Below are 23801 nucleotides of genomic sequence, written 5' to 3'. Positions count from 1 at the left end.
GGACTGTCCTTGGCTGCTTAGCAACAACTCTAAACATCAGCACGTTATCAACATTTTTTCATCCCAAATCCAAAACATATCCTCACGCTAGCTTCTGTGAAGAAAACCAGCTCTATCCTGGCTGAAACCAGGACAGTATCCACCCCTTATTCCATACCATTTACATTATGCTCAGGTACCATACTATCCAATACCACCAATACTATCATTAACCACCACCACCCCTTCCCATCCTTTGACATAATTCATAGATTATCATCCCCTGAGTCTATAGACCATCCCTGTAAAATGTCTGTGAAAAGTCCACAAATGTCCATGAAATGTCGGCTGAGTTCATTTAGCCCATGACTTTGGGCTCCATCCCTCACAGTGGTCACTCAGGACAGGAGAGGTGGGGTGTTGTGTGGAGTTACTGGGCACCAAAGCCAGCTCAGGTCAGGTCACTGCTGCAGTTGCATTGCTTCTCATAAGGCTTGTCTTCCACTAGTTCAGGTGGTTCCAGCCGAAACCAGGGCACCTTCAAAGTCTTTATCTCCAATAATTCCAAGATCCCCGATATCTCTGATAGCATACACAGCCTGTATGACTGACAGTAATAGGAAAGTACCATTTTTGTGAGGCTCTTCTTGAGGTACAGCAGCACGCCAGGCCTTCCCAAAACTACTTCAGGCTTTCTTTTTCTGTGTGCAGGATGATGTGCATCACAGACCAAAGCTTTTGCAGAAGCCAAACACATCAGTTTCCCTCTCTTCCGCCAGCAAAAGGGAAGAGTGTGGCCAGTTGCAATGACAGAACAATGGGAGAGGTGTTGCCTGGATGAAATGGCTGCATCCTCCCGGGAGGCTGTCTCCAAAAGGAGAGTTTCCCCATGAGCTGGAGAGCCGCAGGAGGAGGGCTGCCCCTGCAGTCGGTGCCCATCCCCAGAGAGGGATGTGGAACTGGGGACTTAGCACCTTCCTGCTTATCACCAGGGGTGGAAAAATGTCTGTGAGAACTGTTCTTTTTTCAGATTAGCCCTCTGAAGCAGAATGGGAATTCCACTGAAAAATGACATTTCTTGGTTAAGCTTAGTTAGTCCCTGCTTCCCGTCCCCCGTGGAAGTGAGCAGAGGGAGAGAACTTCAAAAGTATCAAAACTGATACTAATGGATAGTTTGCCTCACACTCATGTTTCTTTTCCCGGTCCCTTTCATTTAACCCCAGCTTGGGTTTCCTTGTTCCCCCAAGTACCGTTTCCTTGGCTTTGAGGTGAGCTGAGCTCTCCCAGGCCATCTGCATAAACACCTGCAGGAGTGCAGGAACTGGCTAAAGGAGGATGAGGAAAAGCATTTAGGAAATAAGTTTTCAAGCGATTTTTCTCTTCCAGATGTGTTAGACATACTGCTGCATGAGTGTTTTTTAACGTCTTTGTAGACATCCAAGCAAAGGTGTAAGTTCCCAGGGACTTTCACGTGAGCAGCCCAGCAGAAGCCTGGCCCAAAACGCCTTTTCCTGCTTTCTAAGGCCTCCTCCTGCCCTGCTTCTCCCAGCTTCTCTGGGGACTTTGTTGCAGAGAGAGGTCGGGTTTCCCTCTAGTGGTTTGACACTTCCTGCGCAGCCCTGTAGTATAACAGCATAACTTTGGCCTTTTGAAGTTTCAGAGCAACCTTTAACTCTGGCAGCTCCAGGTGTGTGCAGGTGTTTTCCATTCAGAGCTCAGGACTTCCCTGGTGGGCGCTGGCTGCAGTTAGCTCCTTTTGCTCTGGTAGGTGCAGGGACACGCTGACTACGCTGCGAAAGCTAAGTGTCAACCATGTGGTTAGATTTTTAATTTTTTAAAATAATTTTCCAGGTTTAAAAAGTGATTCTGTGTGCTCATGGAAGGCGGAAAAGTCCCCGATGGGCCATTTTACATAAGGAAACAATCTCTGGTTTAAGGAGTTCCTAAACTACAGGCTGTGCTTAACCTGGGAAAGTATCTGGTGGGCTTCCAGCCCACGACAAGCAAGGATGGTCTTCAAGCTTTGTGGTGTAGTGCCAGGGCCCTGCAAATCCAACCTTCCCTGGGCTCAGATGCTGCAGAGAGACAGCATTGCAGCTGCAGTGAGGACTGGGACAGCATGGGGCGTGCTGGATTTCTGCTTCCTGACAGTCTGACTACAACTGGAAAAAACCTCGTGGGGAGGCAGAAAGGGTTTCTTTGATTGTTTTTGTGTGGGATTTTTTTTTTGGGGGGGGCTTTCTATCAGATCATTTTTGCTGTAGTTGAAAACACACCAAAAAATGCCCTGGGCAAGGACAACAGGCTCGTACCGGGGCTGGATGCTCAGCACCGGTCAGGATAACTGAGTGGCAGCAACGAGCTCTGGCCGCCAGAATGTGCCCCTACGACTGCTGGAAAGGCTGAGCTGCTTCTGGGGTCATTTACAGGAGAAGATGATGATGATAAAAAAAGGAGGGGGGAAAAAAAAAAAAATCCCCAAGACCTGGAAAAGATGAGTCCAAAAGGCTGATGGAAATAGTGGCATGTTTTTAAGGCACACCTGTTTCCTCCCCGTTTGGTGGCCACATCTGTGCACAGCCAAGAATTTGTCACGAGTCAACTTTTCTATGGCTGGTAGATTGGTTAGTTTGCTTATTGAGGTTTTTTTTTGGTTTGTGTGTTGCTTTGGGTTGTTTTTTTCTTCTTTCTGTCTGTCTGTCTGTCTTTCCCTCTTTTCCTTGCATTTAGGGACATGGGATCCACTTCCCTTTCGCTAGGGGAAGGCAGCGGGTGTCCAGGGAGGTGGGTGCTGGGGTGGCCCTGCCCTGGGCAGCCCAGCAGGAGGTGGGCACCTGGATGCAGGGAGTGCATTGCCTCCATAGTAACTTTTTGGCAGGGCCTCCATTTCCCAGATTGCGCTTTACCTAGCGGGGAAGTTGGTTAAAGCATCTGCCGCTACTGAGACCTCCCTGCTGGGACTGAAATAGCTCAGACGTCCCTGATGTGAGAGGTGAGAGCAGAAGAATCTTAAGAAAACAAAACGAACCCCAAGAACGCATACCTGGAGCAGTCAGAGCTGGGACTGCCGCAGACTGCCACCCCTCCAGGAGGCAGGAGGTGAGATCCCCCCCTTGCTGTTCTCTGCCTACTGAAAATATCACCTGCTCTTCCCTAAGGGGAAAAAAAAAATCCACCATTTGGGTCCAGCCAGCTGGTAAAAGAGAAAAATTCCAGGTATGTTACTGAAGTCAGATACATCTTTTATAGTTGCACCTTTTATTGCACTTCTGAAATTTGTCAAGGTTGTTTCTTTAAAAACAAAACAGAAGCCAAAACCCACCCCCTCTCTAAAGCTGCTAAAACACCGTGAATATAGCTGCGTCACTTGAGATAACACCGTGTAACCGCGGTGGCAGAGAGCAAAGATCCCAGTGATGGCGAAGGGCCACGGCTGGTGGGTGCGCTCCTCCCCGACACAGAGCTCGCTCTGCCCCCGGCCCCTGGGCGCAGGGTGGCACTGCGGGTGACCGGGGGCTGCCCGGCAGCAGGGACTGGGACATGCCCCTAAGCACGTGTTAAATGCCACTCAAGTCTAATATGGTCGGTGCCCAGAACGTGAAAGGGAACGGCCCCAAAGTGATAAAATAAAGGGCTTAATTCATGATTACTCGGTCGCCACTGGGAGAGTAGAACGGTATTGAACACCAGCTGCATTCTTCCATTCACCAGAATAATAGCAAGGAAAGGCAGTGAGCAGCAGTACAACATCTAATTTACCGTTAAATTATAGCTTAAACAAGAATCTCCTCCCTCTCCCCCCAGGATCACTGCTGACCACCTTCTGCCTGCCCTGCCCATGGTGGCTGGCGAGCAATTGTCTGTTGCCACCTCTCCGCTGCGAAACCAGATTAGGTTATGCAACCCCCTTCCTTCCGCTGCCCGGGGCTCTTCTCAGAAGAAATTGTTGAATAACCTTTGCGACAGGCAGCAGTGTAAACGTGTTAACTTAAGCAGGTCATGGAGGAGCTGCGTGACCCACATGGGGTGTGCGTGACGGTGTCCTGCCCTTCTGAAATGTGACATCTCTGTGGTGGAGACATGATGCAGAGTCTCCCTGCTGGGGCACTGAGAAAAGCTGGTCCTTCAGTGCCTGGTCAGTGCAACGTGACTTTTGGTGGAAACGTGATGTTTCTGAAGCCTATTTTTATACAGCAACATAAGGCAAGGGTTAAGCAAGTGACCGCAGGCCACTTGCCCACCAAGGGCAAGAGACCTACAGACTTGCTCTTGCAGTTTTGAGGCTGACAAAAGTCAGGCTTTAAGTATCTCTGCCAAATTTTTACCGAACCAAAGCAGGGAGCCTGGCTTGAAAGCCAGGTGCCAGAAAGGCAGAAGTATGAAGTGTTCATCTTGGCAGAAAAATGCTAGCAGACAGAAGTGAAATGGGAGTTTTGAAGTTAGTAAAGCTGCCGGCAGACTGCTGCCGGGGTTTCGGAGAGACGAGGTTGCAGATGCTGCAGCCTTTTAGCACCTTTGAGGATGAGGAGTGCATGGTGTCAGACACCGTCCCCGGCTGGTGCATGCAGTGCCCACACATGGGACAGCTCATCCCGTTGGAGTGACTTGGTGATGTTTCTGAGCCTTCATTCAGAAACTGAGAGACATAGGAATGCTTCTATCTTAAGCTAATGATAACAAGCCACCCTGATTTTCACTTCCCCAGAAGTGCCTTCTTTTTCTGTCTTTGATGAGAGCGTCTTTGAAGTATGTCACAGTTTCTTGGTGACAGCTTTCACACTTTCCCCCCACACCTGACATTCAGCTGAACTCTCATTTTTCGGTCAGCTGCCCTGGTTCAGTACTTGGCAGCAGGGTTTATTTAAAAATGTGACAGCAACAGCAAATGGAAAGCCCCAAGCAAGAAAACTGATGTGAGACATTACTGGACCTCTGTGAGCAGCACCATGGAACTTAGAGGGAGGTTTGGCCGTGTTCCTACACTCTGTGTGTGTGTCCCACCCGTGCAGCCACCTCCAGCGGGCTGCAGCCGCTCCACTCGTGCTTTCAAATGATCTGTTTTTGTAACAAGTCCAGTCAGTGCTTGTGAAGGGTATCAAACTGATTGTGCCCAGCTCTGTCATCAGTTCATAGGATTAGAGTTATATGCCAATGTAGGAGATGCCAGTGCAAGATGGTTGTGCCTACCTGTGTCCTGCAGCTGCCGGGAGGGCAGTGTGGCCTGATGAGGGCAGGATGTGGTCACGCATGGTGGGAGATACCTGCCTCGGCCAGCCTGCGAGGTGTAGGTTCCAGCCCTCCTATGCTACGAAGGTTAAGTTGCACATATTCGAAAGCCCGGTGGACGTGATGAAAGAGCTAGGTTTTTGCAGCAAGATCAAAGTGAGCCAGGCAAGGCCTGCTCCACCTGCATAGTTACGGTCTGTCCACGCATAGGGTGGGGTCTGTCTGCCTTTGAGGCAGTGGTGGAAGAACTGGTATCTTGTTGGCAAGTGCTCGGATCCCCCTCGTCTCCCAGAGGTTGCTGAGCCCACCAGAAATGTCCACTCACAGTAGATTGCTTCTGCTTCCTCCCTGCTTAATTCATCCCTTAGCTTTTCTCTGTATGGTGTGGGAGAGCTTGGCCAGATGGGTTATGAATTTAGAGGACACTCCTTCTACTAAATCAGCCCAAAAGCTCCAGGTGGACAAAGCAAAAAAAGTGAGTAAACAGAACAGCATAATCCAGTTTTCTAGCTGGGGAGCCTGAGGGGTTTTCTTGGTCCTTGTGCCACCTATTTTAACCCCAGCACATCTGAATCCCTGACTGCCCTGTACTTGGATAGACCCTGCTCAAATGGTGAAGAACAGAGGTTTGGTCCCATGTTAAAGGGATGATGTTTATCACACCTCTTTTCTGGGGGTGAAACATGCTCTCCTGCCTCTTTGCCCTCATTACCCGGCTGCTCCCGGGCAAGCGCTGGGAGTGGTGGGGGTCCTGCTCAGAGCTGCTGCGCAGGCTGGCTGTGGCAGCGAGGACCATCCCTGCACTCCCTGCCCAGCACCATCCTGCACTGGCACAACCCGACCGTCCCCTCCACGGCTCTCTCCCTCTTCAGACCTCAGTAAGCACCTGAGGACTCTCTGCTGTACAGAGGCTTTGTTTTGAGGTTTTTTGTTGAGGAAGTTTGGCCATCTTTGGCCAAGCGTTCACGGTATGTATTTCTGGGTGAATGGCTGCTAGAGGAAGGGGTGTTAGTCGGAGCGAGATGGCTTAGCAGAATCGGCTCAGAAATGCTTTCTTTGTAGGCAGCTTTGTATCTCCTCCACCCATTTAATTAGCAGTTGCTGGGGGAGAAGTTGGGTTTTTTTTTTTTTCCTGTGCATCATTGTTTGTGCAGAGCTTTCATCTCTGAAGAGTTTGCACCCATTGCCGGTGAGACTGGAGGTGTAGGAAAAGCACACTGGCAATCAATCTCTCAAATCACTGTGCTCTCCGCACACGAATCCCATAGCAGGGAGGAAATCTTAAAGTCTTTGGTGGACTGGGGAACAGTCCACCAGATTAAAGTCACAGAAGGTGCACGTGTTACTACAGCAATGCAGGAGACCCATCAGCACACAGGGCTGAGGAAGGCAAAGCGTGAGCCCCGCTGAGCAGTGTGAAATCACTGCCAGGGCTGCGCCGCACCTTGGGCTGAGCCGGGAGGAGATACCCATCTCTGCATGCACTGAGCCGTTCGTTGCTGCTTTGATCTTTTAAAAGAAAATGTAGCGATAGAAAAGGGGAGAAACCAGCCTCCTTAAAAAGTCTTTTTTGAGCCAGAGCCTCTACTACTCCTCCTCCCCATTGTGCAGTGAATGAGGGCAAGATCCTGCTTTCAGATTTTGGTGATGACAGAGCAGATACCCCCATTTCTACCTGAATCTCTGGCAAGCGTGCTGAGAAGCCTACATCCCCTCAGGAAGCTGTCGGGGCTTTGCTACTGTCCTGTGCAGGCGGTGTGGGCTTTGCTGGGCAGCAGCACAGCCGCTGCCCGGGTGGGTGGAGGGCTCTGCTCAATGATGGTCTGCAGCAGAGTCTCAGCTTGAGGGGTTTCCTCCTTTTTGGCATGTACCTTGAGTAGGAGGAGGTGCTGGGCGTGGGGGCTGCAAAGCTGCTTAGGTGGCAGCAGGGTTTGGCCCAGCACATGCAGGCAGATGGAAGCCCAGCCCGGCGCTGGGAGGCATGAGTGGAGGAGGCTGCCTGCTATGTCCCATCTGGGGCCGTGTGGCCCGGGGCCGCTTAGCGGTTTTACCCGCTTGGCTGTTTGTGGGTAAGTGCATTGCAGGGTGGCATGCACTGATCTGCCTTTGAAAATCCCAGTCTCCGTTGCAGCTCATGCACCCTGCCCCTCGCTTGGACAGAGGGGAGTTGTGCTGTCCCTCCTGGGGACAGACAGCAGAGCAGGTCCCGTACCACCCAATCTCCCACCTTTTCCAGTTCGCTCACTAAGAGACTGAGCTCTGGGCCAGTAATACAACTTTATTTATGTTGGTTTCTTTGAAACAGCTTGCTGCCACCTTTTTTAGACAGTCCTTTACATTATAGTGCTGAATAGACCGCTAATACAGAGTCTCTATTCCCACTGCCCCATCCCAACTCTTTGGATAGTAGTTTTAATGCCATTTGACTCAAACAATTTGATGTAAAGTTTTTCCCCAGTACAAGCAATTGCAGTTTCTTCTGACCTTGTATTGCAATAGATGACCATTTTGTAGCCGTTACGTAGTATGAATGGTGCCTGTCTAAAGCAGGCTAAATCTGCTAAATCTGCCTCTGCTACTGTGATTGTGCATTATTACCAACTAAAAACCAAGATGTTTGTGACTTACAAAAACATCCTCCTTTCTTTTTCTGCAGTGGTTTCACTTGGACTTTTTTTTCTTTTTTGATATTTGGAATAACCTCTGTTTCTTTGTTGCAACTACAGCTGCATAAAAACTGATCCAAGGTGGGGGTGAGGAACAAAAAAATCCCCTTTGCCACTGGCTGTACTTGTTTTGGGTTTTCTGGGAAAATGAAAGACAGCTTTTGCAGATGAAAGCTATCATTTTACTCAAATTTGCATAAGGCAGAGAATTATCAGTGGCAACCTAGATCATTACATCAGGATCTGGTTGTCTGAATCAGGGCTACTTTTCATGTGTCTGAATCCTTCCCATTAGAAGAAAGTCCCTCCATCCCACTCGCACAAAAAGAAAGTGTGAAAGCCTGCTATTGAGTCCCAGTTGAACTTGAACATAGCACATATAAAATGTGTGCCGCATGTGTTTGCACTAAAGTGTAATGCATGGGAGCTGAATTTCAGCTTCTTCACTGGCTTCGGATTTGGACTTCGTTAGCTTGGAAGATGCTTCCTTAAATTCCTTGTTGACAAAGTAGTAACAAATAGCATCCAGGCAGCAGTTCGTGTTTGCGAGGACTGAGGCGAGGTGAACAAAATTATTAACCCTCTGTATTGCAGAGCAGTTGGAACTGATGGAATCCATTATAAAGCGAAGGAGATGCCCAAGGTAAAGCGGTAAAAAGCATACGATGAACACAGCCATGTTTGCAGACACAATGTAGACAGCCTTCCTGATTAACTTTTCCTTGTGACAGTTTTCATTCTTCTTTCTCATGAGTTCTGCAATGACTTGTATGGAGCAATAACTCAAGATGGTCAATGGTATAAAAAACCCTACAATAATAGCACACAGTGTGATCACTGAGGGCTTAACAGAAGATTTTTCAAAGCAAAGTTCATCTTGTCCTCTGTCCTCTAACTTTTTAATGAGGGTCATTACACAGATGATGACTATCCAAAGAAATCCAGAGGCAAAAGCTGCCTTCAGCGGTGACCTCAGCACCTTGGCTTTCAATGGGTACTTGATTGCAAGGTACCTATCAGCTGCTACGACAGTGATGATACCGATGCTCATTAAGCGGTTTATGAAATAGCCACTTTCCAGAACCAGACACCATCTACCTACCTTCAGATGATGGAACTGGGATAGAGTTTTAAAAGGCAAAGTAATGAGCAGCAAGCAGTCAGCCACAGCCAAGTTGACCATGTATACTCTGGTTTCTGTCAATTTGCCGAGTTTGCAGCAGAACACCCACAGCGCCAACACGTTCAGCAAAATGCCCAAAAACAAAACTGGGATGTAAACACACAGCTGGACAAGGGGAAAGCTTTCATAGGCTGTGATATTGCAGCTGCTGAGGTTCATTTTGGGGGTATTAAGAGGCACAGTTCCTGCAAAAGCAGATTAAACCTTTTAGAAGCTAGATTCTTGACTGAATTGGTGATTAATTCAGATAGTTCAGGGCTTTACCAACAGTGGTAAAGATGACTCCGCAGAGCAGAGCTGGCTGTAGGGTACCTAGCGGGAAGGGGAGGGAGCGGGACATGAGCCTGATCAGTTGTAGAGGAAAGAAAAGTGCAGGTTCTCGCGGGGAAGACTGCTTACGGAGAGCACCAGAGGAAAATGCCTCTGTTTTGGGACAGGCTCGGATCAGGCAGCATCAGGTATCCTGCAGCTAGGAGTTATGTGAGCTGTTACAACCACTTGATAATGGAAAAGGGGATGCCTAAGCACAGGTCTCATCCCTTCCTTTATAGTGGTTCTCAGGAGAAGCCAGCCAGCATACTCGCAGCTCAAAATGCTCTGGGAGATGTGCAGCAAAAGGACAACTGTCCTCTCTTTCAGTCCCGAGCTATCTCTGCATCACTCTCATTAGTGATAAGAGCAATTATTAGAACATCTCTCATTAGTTTTAGCTGCCGTCGAATCCTGTACTCAGTGGTAGCATTTAGTGGTCTGCAGCAAGAATCAGAGTACTGGGGTCTGCATGCTGCCTTCCAAGGATCGTGCGAGTTGGTCTTCATCTCAGAAGTATTAGAGCAATCTGTCACAATTCCAAGATTAAAAAAACCCCACCGATGCCATGGCAAGAAATGTGATCAGCAGCTATGTGAAACAGAGAGATGAGCTGTATCTGGTCCAGTGGGTGATTTTATCACCCTGGATCTAAGGACAATATTACTGTATGCCCTCCTGCTTTGGAGGATTTAATGCAGGAATATACCCCAGGTGCGACTGTTTATGGACAGAAAAGACCTGGGATGTCTGAAATGTCTTTGGGTTTTCCCTGCAAGGGGAGCATGGCTCTATGGGTGCAGATTCCTTGGGCTCTAAAGCAACCCGAGTGAGCAAACCATAGGGCAGTGCTGCAGCTTCTACATGTATCTGCAGCTCTCGGCTACCTTTGAAAATCATGCTGCTGAGCAATCATGTCCAGGAGACCTCTTCAGAGGTGAGGGAATGTGCTACAGCCAATACCTGAAGCAGCTCAGTGCTTTGGACATGAGGAATGAGTTATGAGCCCAGAAGGTACAAGGGTAGATCATAACAGACAACAGGGAGATCTAGCAAAGTCTGAGACAGCCCTTAAGCATCCAAAACATGTCTACTATGGCCAGTATCAAAATAAGCCTTTAAAAATACACAGTCTCCAGCCTTCTCTCAGTTTCTTTGCCACCATTTTGGTGTCCCACCATGGCTGGGGAAAGGCAATGCCTTGCAGAGCTCAAATAACCAGGTCAGCAAATAGCCAGGAGGAATTACCTGCTCACTCGTGGTCCTTGGAGAGAGTGAACATTCCTGCAGACCAGCTGTGGTGCGGCGTGCAGGCACGATGAGCCCTCCCAGTGGTGCTCCCGGCATGTGACCAGCAAGGTGTCCTGCGATGCCCATTTGCTGGTGGCTGTGACAGCAGCAATGCTGGTGGAGGAAGCACCCCCGCTCCTCCTCAACGCGTTTCCCCGGGGTTGAGCTTCCTCTGTCGCCACTGGCGTGGCTCATACTACCCCCTGTTGACTGAGGAGCCCGCAATAGCCCTGCAGAGAGGTGAAATGCTCATCTGCCTTGTGGCCCTGCAGCAGTTTGTCCAGCGATGGAGTGGCTTCGGGTTTTTCCTTCGGTTTACTTTCCAGTGCCTGATGTCTCACTGGGCAATGCCCATTGACCCTTCTCGCCCAACAGGCTGTGCACGTTGCTTGGAGGGTCCTGAAGTCTTCTCTCTGCCTTCTAGACTGCTGGGGCTGAAGTGAGGACTGCTGAGCCCCAGGACGGAACAGCCTCAGTGGGCCCCCAGTCCCATTCACAGAGCTGTTGGAGAGGTGAGGGCTGTGGTTTGCAGACAGTTTTGTGATTATTATAACTGGCTTTCGCTCTGAATCATGGTAATTCTCTCCTCTTCAATAGCTCTCATCAGCCAGCAATTCTGAGAAAATGTGACACCATGACCTTATGACCTGCTGACTTTGTGACTGCTCTGCAGTTTCAGGCACCTGCTGACCAGGGGCTCCTCCTTGGCTGTCCATTGTGACCCATTTACAAGAAGAGCTGACACAAGTTGATCAACAAGCTCAAAGGTCCTGCTGTTAGCACCTTCAATTGCTGTCTTGGGCAAACACATTTCCCTTTCCCACTTTCCAGGTCATCTTGGAGCAGCTTCAGGAGTATATCTGCATTGTTGGTCTGCGCGTTACAAACCGGCCTTTGAGATTAATTCCTTGCCTTTGTATAGCAGTATAGAGCTTAGCTTAAATCCTTCTGTGTTTCCAGGGACTGCTTTTGCCTTTCTTGTGGGCAGCCACATCTTGGTATATGCTTATAAGTAGTTACTGATGTATTAGTACACCCAGCTCGTTGATCCCTAACCACCATCATTTTCACATCATGGTCCTTGTTAGTACTTTAGTCTTCAAAGTCACCCAGCTCCTGGGTTGTGATAGTTTCACCACTGTACAGAAAGCACTTCACTTTACATCATTCTCAAGTGTTGTCCACTGACTCCTATTATCTCTGTGAAGGCAATCACTACTGGTATTAACCACAAGCAGTCAAAAAATCAAGCCTGGAGGGACCACAGCTCATAGCATCTCTCCAGTGTGATGCTTCTCATCTGCAGCTTGGTGCTGTGGTCACCAGACAAGGGCAGCTATGTCTCCCATCAGCCTGGTGAGGCTTCAAGGGAGGGACAAACCATGTCACCAGGCACAAAGCAGCTGGCTGTGATCAGCAGGTTCACCAGGATATGCCAGAGCAACTCAATGCCAGCTACCCGTAGGCAAAGCTACAATGAAGTGTTATCTGCAGAGAACTTACATGTCTCCTCATGTGGCTATCGAGTCACTCTCTGATTCCTGACCCTCTCTGTACTCCCGCAGCATCAACGCTGAAGGGATTGGCCATGTATTTCTGTGCAAACGTACCAGGGAGGGCATGGCAAAGCCTGTGCTTCCCAGCTGCCTGTTGCTGCTTTGGTGCTTGCAGAGTCCCCTGGAGACTGCCGGGCAAAGCTCACCATTGGAACAACTGCGCTGCACTGAGAAACCGAAAATGCAGAGATACCTCCAAAACCTGAAAGCAGCACCCAACTCGCTATAAATGCAGAACTCCCTGATATGTGTCCTTCAGCCCCCAGGAGAGGGGTGCTGCTGGAGCCCAAACTTCTGGTGAGAACTCAAATTTCAGGCCTGCCCAAATGCCACCAAACAGCAAAATACTCTCTTATGCCAGCTCCTGCCTTCCCTGCTTAGAAGGGCCAAAAATGCTAAATCTGATGGCTACTCACTGAGAAGCAAGATTCTGGATTACTTTGTAGGCTTTTCCTTGTGGGTTTTTGTTTTGGGTTTTTTTTTTTTCCCTTCTCTCAAGCCTAAGTTTTGACTGCAGCATCAATTTGCTTAGTTAAAGTTTAAGCCTTTGCTAGCATCTTTTAAGGGACAGAGAGATTATATCTTGCTGAAATGTTGGCAGAGTGCAGTGGTCCAACCCTGCTTGTTGGAGCTGCTGATGGACTGTGGCTGCTGCTCCCCACCATAGTTAGCCAGACTCTTGTGCTAGGAAATGGGAAAGGTTTGTGGATAACCATGTCTCTATCCTCATGGATTGCTACTCCAGTGCTGTGTGATGGCTGCAGTTCGTTGTGGCCCAGGTGGCACAACTCATCTGTTCCATTTACTGGGAGCACTTGGGGAGCTGAGGTTTTGTTCAGGCTGAAAAAAAGTGTCAGAAACCCATCATAAACATCATTATAACTTGACACACAAACCAGATAATAATTTTTGTCCAAGGTAATACATACATCTTCAGGTAATCAGAAAGTTCCTTGCTCATCTTTGGGTTGCACTATAAATACCCTGTTGTAAGGCAGATCTTATGTCATGGTAGCTAAGTCTCCTCTCACAATCTCCAGTATAGGCTTAGCATTAATAATAGAGGACTCTGGTGTAAAATGGTAATAAATGAATATTTATTTGTAGATATATTACTATGAGAGAGCTTTTTTCCCACTTGTAAAATAATGTTTTCTTTTCTGTGTTGTAGCACTCAATACAAACTACAAAAAATATTACTTAATGATGACAGGGGTTGTGAAGTCAACAAATTTCCCCTTTACAATAAGATATAGGAACACTTAATTTTTTAAATTTCAAACATAAACGGTGGGAGGCCTCACTTTGCTTCCTACAAGAAGAAAACATTCACTTCATACAGCTGTATATGCAGGAAGCTTGGCTATGTATAGGAATGCCAACTACAAATTTTTTCAGCGCGGCTGTTGTACTGGTTTTGGCACCGACAGGGAGTAAGCAAGAGGCTGTGTGGTGCTTAGCTGCTGCCTGGGGTGAAACCACGGCAGCTGTTTGGTTTAATAGAGTGCCTTGTCTGTGATCTTTCCTTGATTTAAAAACTACAGGCTTGGGTAAGAAGAAAGTGCTCTGAGATTCTTTGGTTACCTAACAGTAGCAAATGGCATCTCAACAGCAGTTATTTTTGCTATAATGTGAGGGCTATACATGAGGCCATATGCACAAAAGCATTACTGTTTTGTATTTCAGAGTAGACGACCTAATTGGGGCCCATTGGAAATTGGACAAGGTGCTCCATGTTAACAGGGTGAAAACATGAACATGACTGGGTTTGCAAAAAAAAAAAAAAAAAGTTGTTTGCTTTCTGGATTAAAAGTGGGATAATGGGTTGATATGGATCAACTTTCATTTTTTTCCAAAATAATAAACATTTTTATAATAATCTATTTAGAACAGGCATTCATTATAACCAATGAGATGCAAGATCCCAGAAGCGGGTCCCAGAGCTAAAAGTGTTTTTGAAGGCCCTCTGCGCTGTTTCAGAAAACAGAAGTCTTTTTCCTTGCTGAACACCTCCTGCCTGGACACGTAAGTGATGCCTGTCATGAAGATCGATAAGCACACCATAAAGGAGAATGGGCTAGTGGGGACCCCAAGCCTCTTGCTTTCTGAGAATAGTTAATTGCAGCATGTTTGTTGACAGCTACAAGCGTGACAACACTCAGGCATCTCTTTTAGAAATAGATGGTTTTTAAGATCAGGCACTATTTTTTCCTGTCTTTGAAAAGAGACTTTAAAAGGCAGAATGAGGGCCAAACAGTGTGCAATGATTAACATACACATACGACCATCGTGTTCTGCTTGCAGTGAAATATCAGTAATGCCAGAGCATTAAATAATACATCAAAGAAGAAAATTGCGACATTACTTGGGTCTTTCAGTTGATCATTTGTTTAATCCGTTTTTATGCCGCAGTTGCTCACTGCAGCTTCCATTACGCTGGGAGCTCTGCCAAAGTATTGACACAAAGCAGGCAGACCTAATGTTTGGACGGGGAGTACTTTCTGTGATGGGAATAGTTGTTTCCTATGTTGTTTGGGCAATGGCTGGACAGTGGTTTCAGCACGTGGCCTGCAGACACTAGGAGGCGACAGGCCACTTGTAGGGGAACTATTTGTAAGTTGTGACAAAGAAAGTTAATTTTATGTAGGTTTAAATGAGCAGAGTATGGGTTTGCATCCCTTGGAGGGATTTTTTAGGAGTTTAGAAGTCAGGAAAAAAAAAGTTAAGGACTATGAAGCCAACCTAGATACAGCTGTCACATGTGTTTCAAAAACTCTATAACGTTTCTCACTTTAAGTTATTGAAGTGGCTATGTGGTAAAATGTTAGATGAAATTTCTCTGCAGATAAACACAAAGTAGTCACACCCTGGCACTGGCTCCCCTCTCAGCCCAAGTTTCTCTACGGGTCCCTTCCTTCCGGTGCCCCAAGACCTCCCTTTGTGGCTTAACTGTTTTGAGCTGCTCTGTTGTCACCTCCCTGCGGGATGGGAGGGTACGTGGTGCGTAGTCAGCAAGCACAGATATTATAGAGGAATTCGGTACTTGGAAAGCCAGACATTAAAACTGATGCCTGGTCTGGGATCCAGCTAGGATAGACCAAAGCTCTCTGTATAATCCATGCAAAGAGTTAAATGTCTCAAAATGAGGCACAGGAGAGCTGTTGAATCCCCACTGTGCACTGTCCAAACAGCTGAAAGAGTAAAAAATCCAAATCCAAAGCGATGCTTCATCACACAGGGCAATGGCAAGAAGCCCTCAGCCATGGCTCTGCCCTGTCTCTGCAGAAGGGCCTTAGCCACCCCACTCTCACCAAACCTCCCTTGCAAACTGTTCATGGATGGTGAGGGAGGGATCAGGGCTGCATCTGCTTCATGTTGCTCACTGCTGCTTTCAGGGCATCAACACTCCTGCGGCGTGAGGCTGGGGTGACTCGGGCAGGTGCGATCACCTCTCACCAGGCAGGATCACCCATTTAATCCCATTAAAGTACAACAACAAACCTGTCACCAGGGCTTATGGTAGTCGCTTGGGTGAGATCAGATCTTCACAGCTTTATACCTGATATGCACGACGGTAAGGGCCTGTTCTGTGGTCCACAACACTTTGCGTAGCTCAGTTTTTCCCCGCAGTAATGGCTTTTTTTATACCCACGATAATTTTAGTCTCATAAATGCCAGGGCATTGCCACAAGCTAAGACAAGTGTTACATGGCCCGGACGGGGCAATAGTCTCAGGCCACTGTCTGACTCCTGCAGTTTAGGCACAGCAATAGCTGCATCCTGGCGATAGCTGCAAACTTTGTAGTTATATAGGCTGGCAGGAAACTACCACCATACTGGCAAATCCTTTGACGTGAGCAGCACAGATGTATTAGGTTTGGCATTGTAGTACAGGGGCTTTTTCTTGTTTTTAAGTGACCATATATATTACAGGACTAGAAGTGGATTTGTGTATTGCTGTAGAGGTGCTCAGTTTCCTATGTTTAGCTGCATGATATGTACAAACGAGCGCACGGTGGAAACAATGGCCTTATCATCTGTTCTCCATAGCATGTGGTGCTCTCCCTTGACCAGGAGATGCCTGAAACTGCGACACAATGATCCAAGACAATAGCCAGAGCTGGAGTCAAGTCACTGACTGGCACAAAATTCAAGTTAATATCAGACCCCTTGGAGGGGGTTGCCCCTTTTTGCAGGTATACCTGTACCTACAATAACTGCAAATACTGTAGGTGGTCCCATTCCCTCTGCCTCGAAACTTCAGCAGCAGCGTGGCTCTTAGCACCTATAGTGCACTACACTTTTTTTATGCCATGACTTGATCTGTGGGTAGCTGTGACTCTTGGCTTTGGTTCATTTTGGACCTCATTGATATACAAGTGGGGAATAGAGAAGAAAATTCCTGAAATTCCTTGGCTGCAAAGTAATAGCAAAATGCATCCAAACAGCAGTTAGAATTTGCTAAGCACACGCAGATCTGAATAGAGGCTCTAACTTCCAAGAGCAGAGAACACGCTCCGGCAACATCCACTGCAAACCGCAAGAGCAGTGTGATGTAGAAAGGTGAAAAACATATGATGAACACACACAAATTCACGGAAACCATGTGGATTGCTTTCTGGATTAACTTTGTCTCATGAGGATTCGTGGCCATCTTCTTTTTGAGACATTTGATGACTTGTACTGAGCAAAAAATCACGATCCCTAAGGGAATAAAATACCCAAAGATAATAGAGAATAATGACAAATAATTAGGTTGAATAGATTGTTTCTGAAGGCAGACTTTTTCCTTTCTTCCATAAAATTCTGGAACAAAGTATGAATAAATCATGAGTGTTACCCAAAGAAACCCACAGATAGAAGCCGATTTCAGTGGGGATCGAAGAATCTTTGCTTTTAGAGGGAACTTGATTGCAATGTATCGATCAATCGCAATCAGGGTGATGATAAGGATGCTCATAGGCATGTTTGTAAAATAGATGTTCTGTATGGCGAAACACAGATTGTCTATGGGATGTTCGTACTTGGTAAAATATATCAGGAAAGGCAGGGCAAAGAGCAGGAAACTGTCCGCGACCATGAGGTTGATCATGTACACCCTGGTCTCGGTCCAACTCTTGAGTTTGCAGCAGAAGACCCAGAAGGCAATCATGTTCAGTGGGATCCCCAACAAGAACACCGGGATGTAAACGATAAACTGAAATAGCACGATGCCGTTCTGCAGCGCATCGTCGTCTTCGGTGCAGTTCTCCATGTTGGGCCGTCCCTGCAAGAAAAGGGTGCAGGCGTGAGACGGAGCTCCGGGACAGGCCCTCTGGGCTGGGTCCTGCTGCAGGCCCCGTTCTCGTGGCTCGGCGGCTCCCCGCGCCCCTGCGCGGCGTACGTAGGCAGCCCCTCGAGGGTGGCTCACCCGCACCGTCTGCCCCTCAGCCGTCAGCGTAACGCTGTCGCTCACCACCAGCTAACACAAAAACACGCAGGCAACCCTCTCTTGCAGCTACTACCGGGTTAAGCTTGCCTTGCCCTCCATCCAGTCCTGGGCTGCACGGTTTGGGTGATAGCAAAGGGTCTGCGAAGCGGAATGGCAGTTTTTGTGGTCCCTTCTCTTTGCTGCTGCTTTGGTTATTGGAGAGCCAGAAGCGGAGCCGAGCGGCGCTCCCCCTCTGCCCGCCAAGGCCCTCGCTTTGCTGCTGAAGCCACCCCGTGGGTTTGCTCTGGGCCTCGCCAGGCCCGCGAACCTCCGCAGGACTGGAGCCCTTCCAGCCCTAAGGTAGCTCAGGTGGCTTTGCTCCCGGGGGCAGCGGGAACGCTGCCGCAGGCCGGGCGCTGGGTGCCGGCTGCGGGCCGGCTGCTCCCGAGCGCAGAGCCGCTGCGGGACGCTGGGCAGGAGCAGCTCAGCGTAGCTGCCACCAGCCCCAGCAGATCGCAGGTCTCCGAAGAGAGAAGGGAAAGTGAGCACACGTGTCTGAGCTCAACTTTCACAGATAGGAAGCCAGAATGTTGCTAGAGCAGAAAACACAAATCCAAGAACTCAGACTATCTCCTGGTATTCATGTTAGTATTTTAGGCCATCAGCTGCCAGCAAGGAGGCTGCGGGGGATGAATCAGACTTAGGCTGCAGCCCCTAAAGGAAGTGTTTACAGTGAGGCAGGAAAGGAAAACGCCCAGATTCCTGCAATCTCTTATAAATACACTGCCTTATAATTCAGCAGCTTTTCAGCATCAACATCTAAACTGTAGTGAAAAATGTCCGATGGCATGAACTAAGTGAACTGTACTTAGTGTCCGAGAGTGGGAGATGGATGTGACAGCCACGGAGGAAGGCGCAGCACCTGCCCGAGCACCAGGACCTGTACGGCATTACTGAACCACAGGGATGCAGTCATTTTTAGTGTGTAATTTATGGAGGAAATAACATACAGCTGGCGTCCTGGCTGTCTTGGGCTTTCAGCCTGACGGGTCCTTGGCTGCACTGTGGTACCACCTACCCTGCAGCCATTCCCCGCCAGCCTTCCGAGGCCATCCCGCAGTGAAAAAGCCACACTCTGCACGTGTAGCACTGCCCCGAGGAGCAGCTGAGCCCTCCAGGCCGGGCTGGGCATCCCAGCCCCATGGAATCCCCCACGTCAGCGCAGAGCCGGCAGCGGTTCCCAGGGGCCGGTGCCGCAGCGTGCCTGGAGCTGGGCGTCTCCACGCTCGCAGAAGCAGCACGGTAAGAAGCACTGGTGTGAAACCGCAGCGAGTGATGAAGACCCCCCGCAAATGACACGTGGGGCTGCAAAACAGCGAGGCATAACAGCCATGAAAGCAGGAGGAAACGGAGGCTCCTTGTGTACCGCTGAGGATGGACCCACGTGTTCAGCAGCAGGCGGCCCGGGCGAGCGCTTCAGTTAAGAGGTGAGAAAGCACACCCCAAAGCACTGAGCAGAGCACGCTGCCATGCACCAGTGTGGGAAGAATTAAAGGACGTTACCTGCTTCTTGTGGGGCCGTCAGGTGGGTTTAGTCCTCGGAAAGGTTGCAGGGTAGGTGTGGGCGTCCTGGCAGGGGCGGAGATCTGTCGGGGCTGCGGCTGCCCGGTCAGGGTGCTGCCCCGTGCAGGGCACAGCTGCCCGGGACCCTGCTGTCGACAGCTCGGGAGCGCGGAACCACAGCAATGAACTCCTTCCCCAAAAGTGCTTCATTTATCACCTTCTTTTTGGGACGGTCGAGTATCTGGTGCCCTCTGTTGTTCTACTCACATCAGCTCAATGCTTCACTGTCATTTTTTCCCACCCAGTCTATGCTCCCCCCACTCACCTCACACAAACTAGCCATTAAAATTTAATATTTTCAGACATGAGAAAACAAGTAATTTCTGAAATAAAACCCATAACGGTTGCAAATTGCCCTTCTGGCAGCGAAAGGTCCCCCAGGGAGCACAGCAGCCTGTGCGGGCTCCAGCACGGTCGCAGAGCATGCCCCAGGCAGGCAGCAGTGCCGGGGCCATGGCCTTTCCGAGGGGGCACGTCGGTGCTGGTGCACCCCGTGACAGTGAGCCGAGGGCAAGGGGACACAGCGTGCTTCTCTTCGGTGTCTTTACAAGGAAGGTGACAGACATTATTGAAGGTGAAGACATTACTTCCCTCAGTAAGTGTGCAGATGACACCAAGCTGGGTGGGTGTGTTGATCTGCTGGAGGGTAGGAGGGCTCTGCAGAGGGATCTGGACAGGCTGGATCGATGGGCAGAGGTCAACTGTGTGAGGTTTAATAAGGCCAAGTGCCAGGTCCTGCACTTCAGCCACAACAACCCCATGCAACGCTACAGGCTTGGGGAGGAGTGGCTGGAGGGCTGCCCGGCGGAAAAGGACCTGGGGGTGCTGGTTGACAGCCGGCTGAACATGAGCCGGCAGTGTGCCCAGGTGGCCAAGAAGGCCAACAGCATCCTGGCCTGTATCAGGAACAGTGTGGCCAGCAGGAGTAGGGAAGTGATTGTGCCCCTGTACTCGGCACTGGTGAGGCCGCACCTTGAATCCTGTGTTCAGTTTTGGGCCCCTCACTACAAGAAGGATGCTGAGGTGCTGGAGCGTGTCCAGAGAAGGGCAACGAAGCTGGTGAGGGGGCTGGAGCACAAGCCTTATGAGGAGAGGCTGCGGGAACTGGGATAGTTTAGTCTGGAGAAGAGGAGGCTGAGGGGAGACCTTATCGCTCTCTACAACTACCTGAAAGGGGGTTGTGGCGACGAGGGTGTTGGCCTCTTCTCCCAAGTAACCAGTGACAGGACAAGAGGAAATGGCCTCAAGTTGCGCCAGGGGAGGTTTAGATTGGATATTGGGAAAAATTTCTTCACTGAGAGGGTGGTCAAGCATTGGAACAAGCTGCCCAGGGAGGTGGTGGAGTCGCCATCTCCGGAAGTGTTCAAAAAACGTGTGGATGTGGCGCTTTCGGACATGGTTTAGGGGACATGGTGGTGTTGGTTTAACGGTTGGACTTGATGATCTTGAAGGTCCTTTCCAACCTTAGAGATTCTGTGATTCTGTTATGGGCCTGCTTGTCCTCTGTGAAGCAGCCAGGTCATCTAACGCTGCTTGTCAGCATCACTGGAAAGCCCGAGCTGGTAATGACAGTCGCTGCCAAGCAGGCATGGGCGAGAGATACCGGTGTGGCAGTGAGCACGCTACAGGACTGTTAGAAACAGGTCCTTTAGAAACATGGTGAAGAACATGCCCCCGTAGTATTTTGTAGTCATTTGGATGGCTTTTGCTCTCTGTTGGCTGCAGCAGTTGCAGTCCCATCTATGTGAAGCAGCTGACAGGAGCCAGACTCCGACTCCCTCAGGATTTGTCCCATTAATTCATGTCTCCTGAGGTTGTGGTCCTGAAGGTGACAACAGCAGACTGAGCAGCAGCCATGGGCTCCCCAAAGGCAGCTGGAGGTCACAGGGGAAACTGCATAAGTGGGCAGGGAAGACCCCTCCATACTGTCTCGTGGAGCACTCTGAGCATTGCCTGGGCAAAGCTTGGAGGCCATTTTGGAGTTTTTTCAGTATTTAGAAAGAAAAAATCCCAGTCCTAGGGAGCCTTTGAATAACATGTAGCAGGTCAACCCACTCCCCATCTCCCCTGACTTTTCTAGGCTGCTGACTCATGGACAAATGCATTTCCCTAATGGAAACATTAGGGGTGTCAATGTGGGCAGGCTGCGGAAACCTGGACCCAGCTGTGTCCAGCTGTGGGATTCAGCTGGGGGGTGATACTCTGACCCTGAGCTGCGGCTGGGAGGCTGAACCTGGGGGCCAGCCTGGTGCCACAACATAAACCCAGGGCATAGCAACGCATGGGTGGCAAAGGTCCAGACAGAGTTAAAAGGGCTTCCCCAGGGGTGGGAGCAGCAGCCCCTTGGGGATGGCTGCTCTAAGCTGTCTGTGCCAGGGCTCCGCAGTGCAGCAGGAGGGGAGCTGGCAGGAAGACTCAGTTCTGAAATCTCTTGGACGTTGTGCCTTTATGGCAGTGGACAAGTCTTGCTTTCATCCTAAAAATGTTCCTTTGCATCTATCTCACCCATTGGCCTGAAGGGGAAGGGCAGTCAGCAGGGTCTAGGCTGTTTTGTAGAGCTGTGTACTTAGCAATATGCTGGTACTGCCTGAACCACCCCCAACCTGCCAAAGGAATATGATAAAAACAAACTGAATTATTTTAATAATGCAAACAACTTGAAATACACAATGAGGTAAAACGTGATATATTATTTTGTACATTTTGGCAATAAGGATCAATTGACTTTTTCTGCAAAATGAACGAAAACAGGGAGACACACATGGGTCACCTGTCTTCCTGTAAGAGTAATGAGTAGGTGCTGGAGGGTGGGATGGAGACATGTTAATGACCAGCGATTACATACACACTTTTACACATCTCTGTGAAATAACTTACTTGTTTAATAGAAACATAGAGTATCAATCGCAATTAACTTAGTAATGCTAAACCTAACAAAGATCTCCCTAGAGAGAAAGAACAATAGTTATCTCAGTAATGCTGAAGTTGTATCTTCTCTTGATGTTACAGAGTTGTTGTGGGGTTTTGGGGTTTGGTGTTTTTCATTCCCCTTGCCCCCCACCCCCACCCCCTTTAGCAAGTGTGTGTCTGCAAGGGGTGGATTTGACCTGTTTTTTCAATGCTGTGTTTGGGCAGTAGAAGGGCTTCATGGAATTCCCTGGTCACAAAGTAGTACCAGACACTATCCAGGCAGCAGTTGGACGTGGCAATACATCTCATCATGGAGGAGAAGTCCTTCATAACCTGGAGCTGGAAACAGGTAGCTCCAACACTCTCCGTTATGAACGTGGCAAGTACCCCAAGGTAGGATGGCAGGAAACATATTAGAAATATAATTAGATTTGCATAAATGATGTGACCAGCTTTGTGGATTAATTAGTTCTCTGGTGAATTTGTGTTCAGATGTCTCTTAAGGTTCCTGATTACTTCTGTGGAGCAAAAAGTCAGGACTGCTAATGGAAGAGTAAAAACGAAGAAAATGGAAAGCAGGCTCAGAGTAGCGGGCGCGGTGGTATCCTTCTGAAAGCAGAGCGCGGCGTGTGTCTGCCAAAGCTGTAAGGTGGCACCGATTACCACGGAGACCCGCAGAAGCCCACAGAGAAGGGCAGCCTTTGATGGAGACCTGAAGGTCCTGGCTTTCAAGGGGTGCTTTATGGCAATGTATCGATCGATGGAGATAAATGAAACGATGTAGATGCTCGCTACCATGTTGGTAAAATACATTGCTTCTATAAACTGGCAGAGTTCATCTCGGCTTGACTTATTCCAGAGCAAATAAGCCATGGAAGGCAAGGTGCAGATGACGAAGCAGTCTGCAAAGACTAAATTGATTACATACATCCTGGTTTCTGTCCACTTTTTTATCTTGCAGAAGAACACCCAGAGGGCAAGGGCATTAAAAAACGCTCCAAAAAAGAAAATTAAGTTATACAGAGCGAATTCAATGAGACAAACATGGTGATGCGCTTCTAAATTTGTGACACTGCAGTTGTTGGATATGTTCATTGTCCTGATGTGTAGATGTTGTATGGTGTTCTGAGACCTGAAATGGGAAAAGATGTGATAAGACTTTCCTCTTACCTCTTAATAGATGCATGGCTCCTATAAAAAAGGGTATTAAGTAAATATTTACTTTGTTATGAATGTGAATTTGAGTCTGCAAAGCTGGCCTTCTCAGTCAGCCTGTAACTGGCAGGCATCCTTTGTCAAGCTTTGTTTAGGTTTACTCAGTTTGTGAGTAAAGGTATCTCAAGGTAAACTTACAATAGGACATGTCAGACAGCCTTTATTAAATAGGGGCATCTTGAATGGGAGGGGGGCAGAATAGCCCTTAGAAGAACCCCTATAGATAGCGGGGGGAGCCTGTGACAATGTGAACACTAATTCCTTAAGCCAGGCTGTGCAAATGAGGGAAAATTACCCTTAGCTTGGTTTTGAGCTAGGCAGGGATTGCAGCAACCAAAGCTAAAGCCCGGCACAACCCACGAGCAAAAGCTCTTCTACCAGTTCTGCTGGCTTGGGAGACAGACTAGGGAGGTGAAGGGCTGCAAGGGCATAGC

At 48.8% G+C, this 23801-nt stretch overlaps 3 protein-coding genes across 3 annotated transcripts; all 3 read right to left on the bottom strand.

Moving 5' to 3' along the window:
* Positions 1 to 8277: 8277 nt before the first annotated feature.
* LOC309407802 (G-protein coupled receptor 35-like) lies at positions 8278 to 9213 on the bottom strand (the record flags this gene model as incomplete). The annotated part of the gene is made up of 1 exon (XM_082003446.1): positions 8278 to 9213. One exon carries the CDS (start codon positions 9211 to 9213, stop codon positions 8278 to 8280), a length of 936 nt encoding a protein of 311 aa, XP_081859572.1.
* A 7302-nt stretch (positions 9214 to 16515) lies between these two features.
* Positions 16516 to 17463, bottom strand: LOC309407955 (G-protein coupled receptor 35-like; the record flags this gene model as incomplete). Its single annotated transcript, XM_082003641.1, has 1 exon — positions 16516 to 17463. One exon carries the CDS (start codon positions 17461 to 17463, stop codon positions 16516 to 16518), a length of 948 nt encoding a protein of 315 aa, XP_081859767.1.
* Positions 17464 to 22314: 4851 nt separating this feature from the next.
* LOC309407956 (G-protein coupled receptor 35-like) lies at positions 22315 to 23247 on the bottom strand (the record flags this gene model as incomplete). Its single annotated transcript, XM_082003642.1, is given in 2 exon segments — positions 22315 to 22617; positions 22621 to 23247. Coding segments are annotated over 2 exon segments (930 nt in total).
* Positions 23248 to 23801: the final 554 nt, after the last annotated feature.

This window comes from Phaethon aethereus, assembly GCF_964289735.1.
Source record: "Phaethon aethereus genome assembly, chromosome: 9".
NCBI lineage: Eukaryota > Metazoa > Chordata > Aves > Phaethontiformes > Phaethontidae > Phaethon > Phaethon aethereus.
This window is presented reverse-complemented; position numbering and strand designations above follow the sequence as displayed.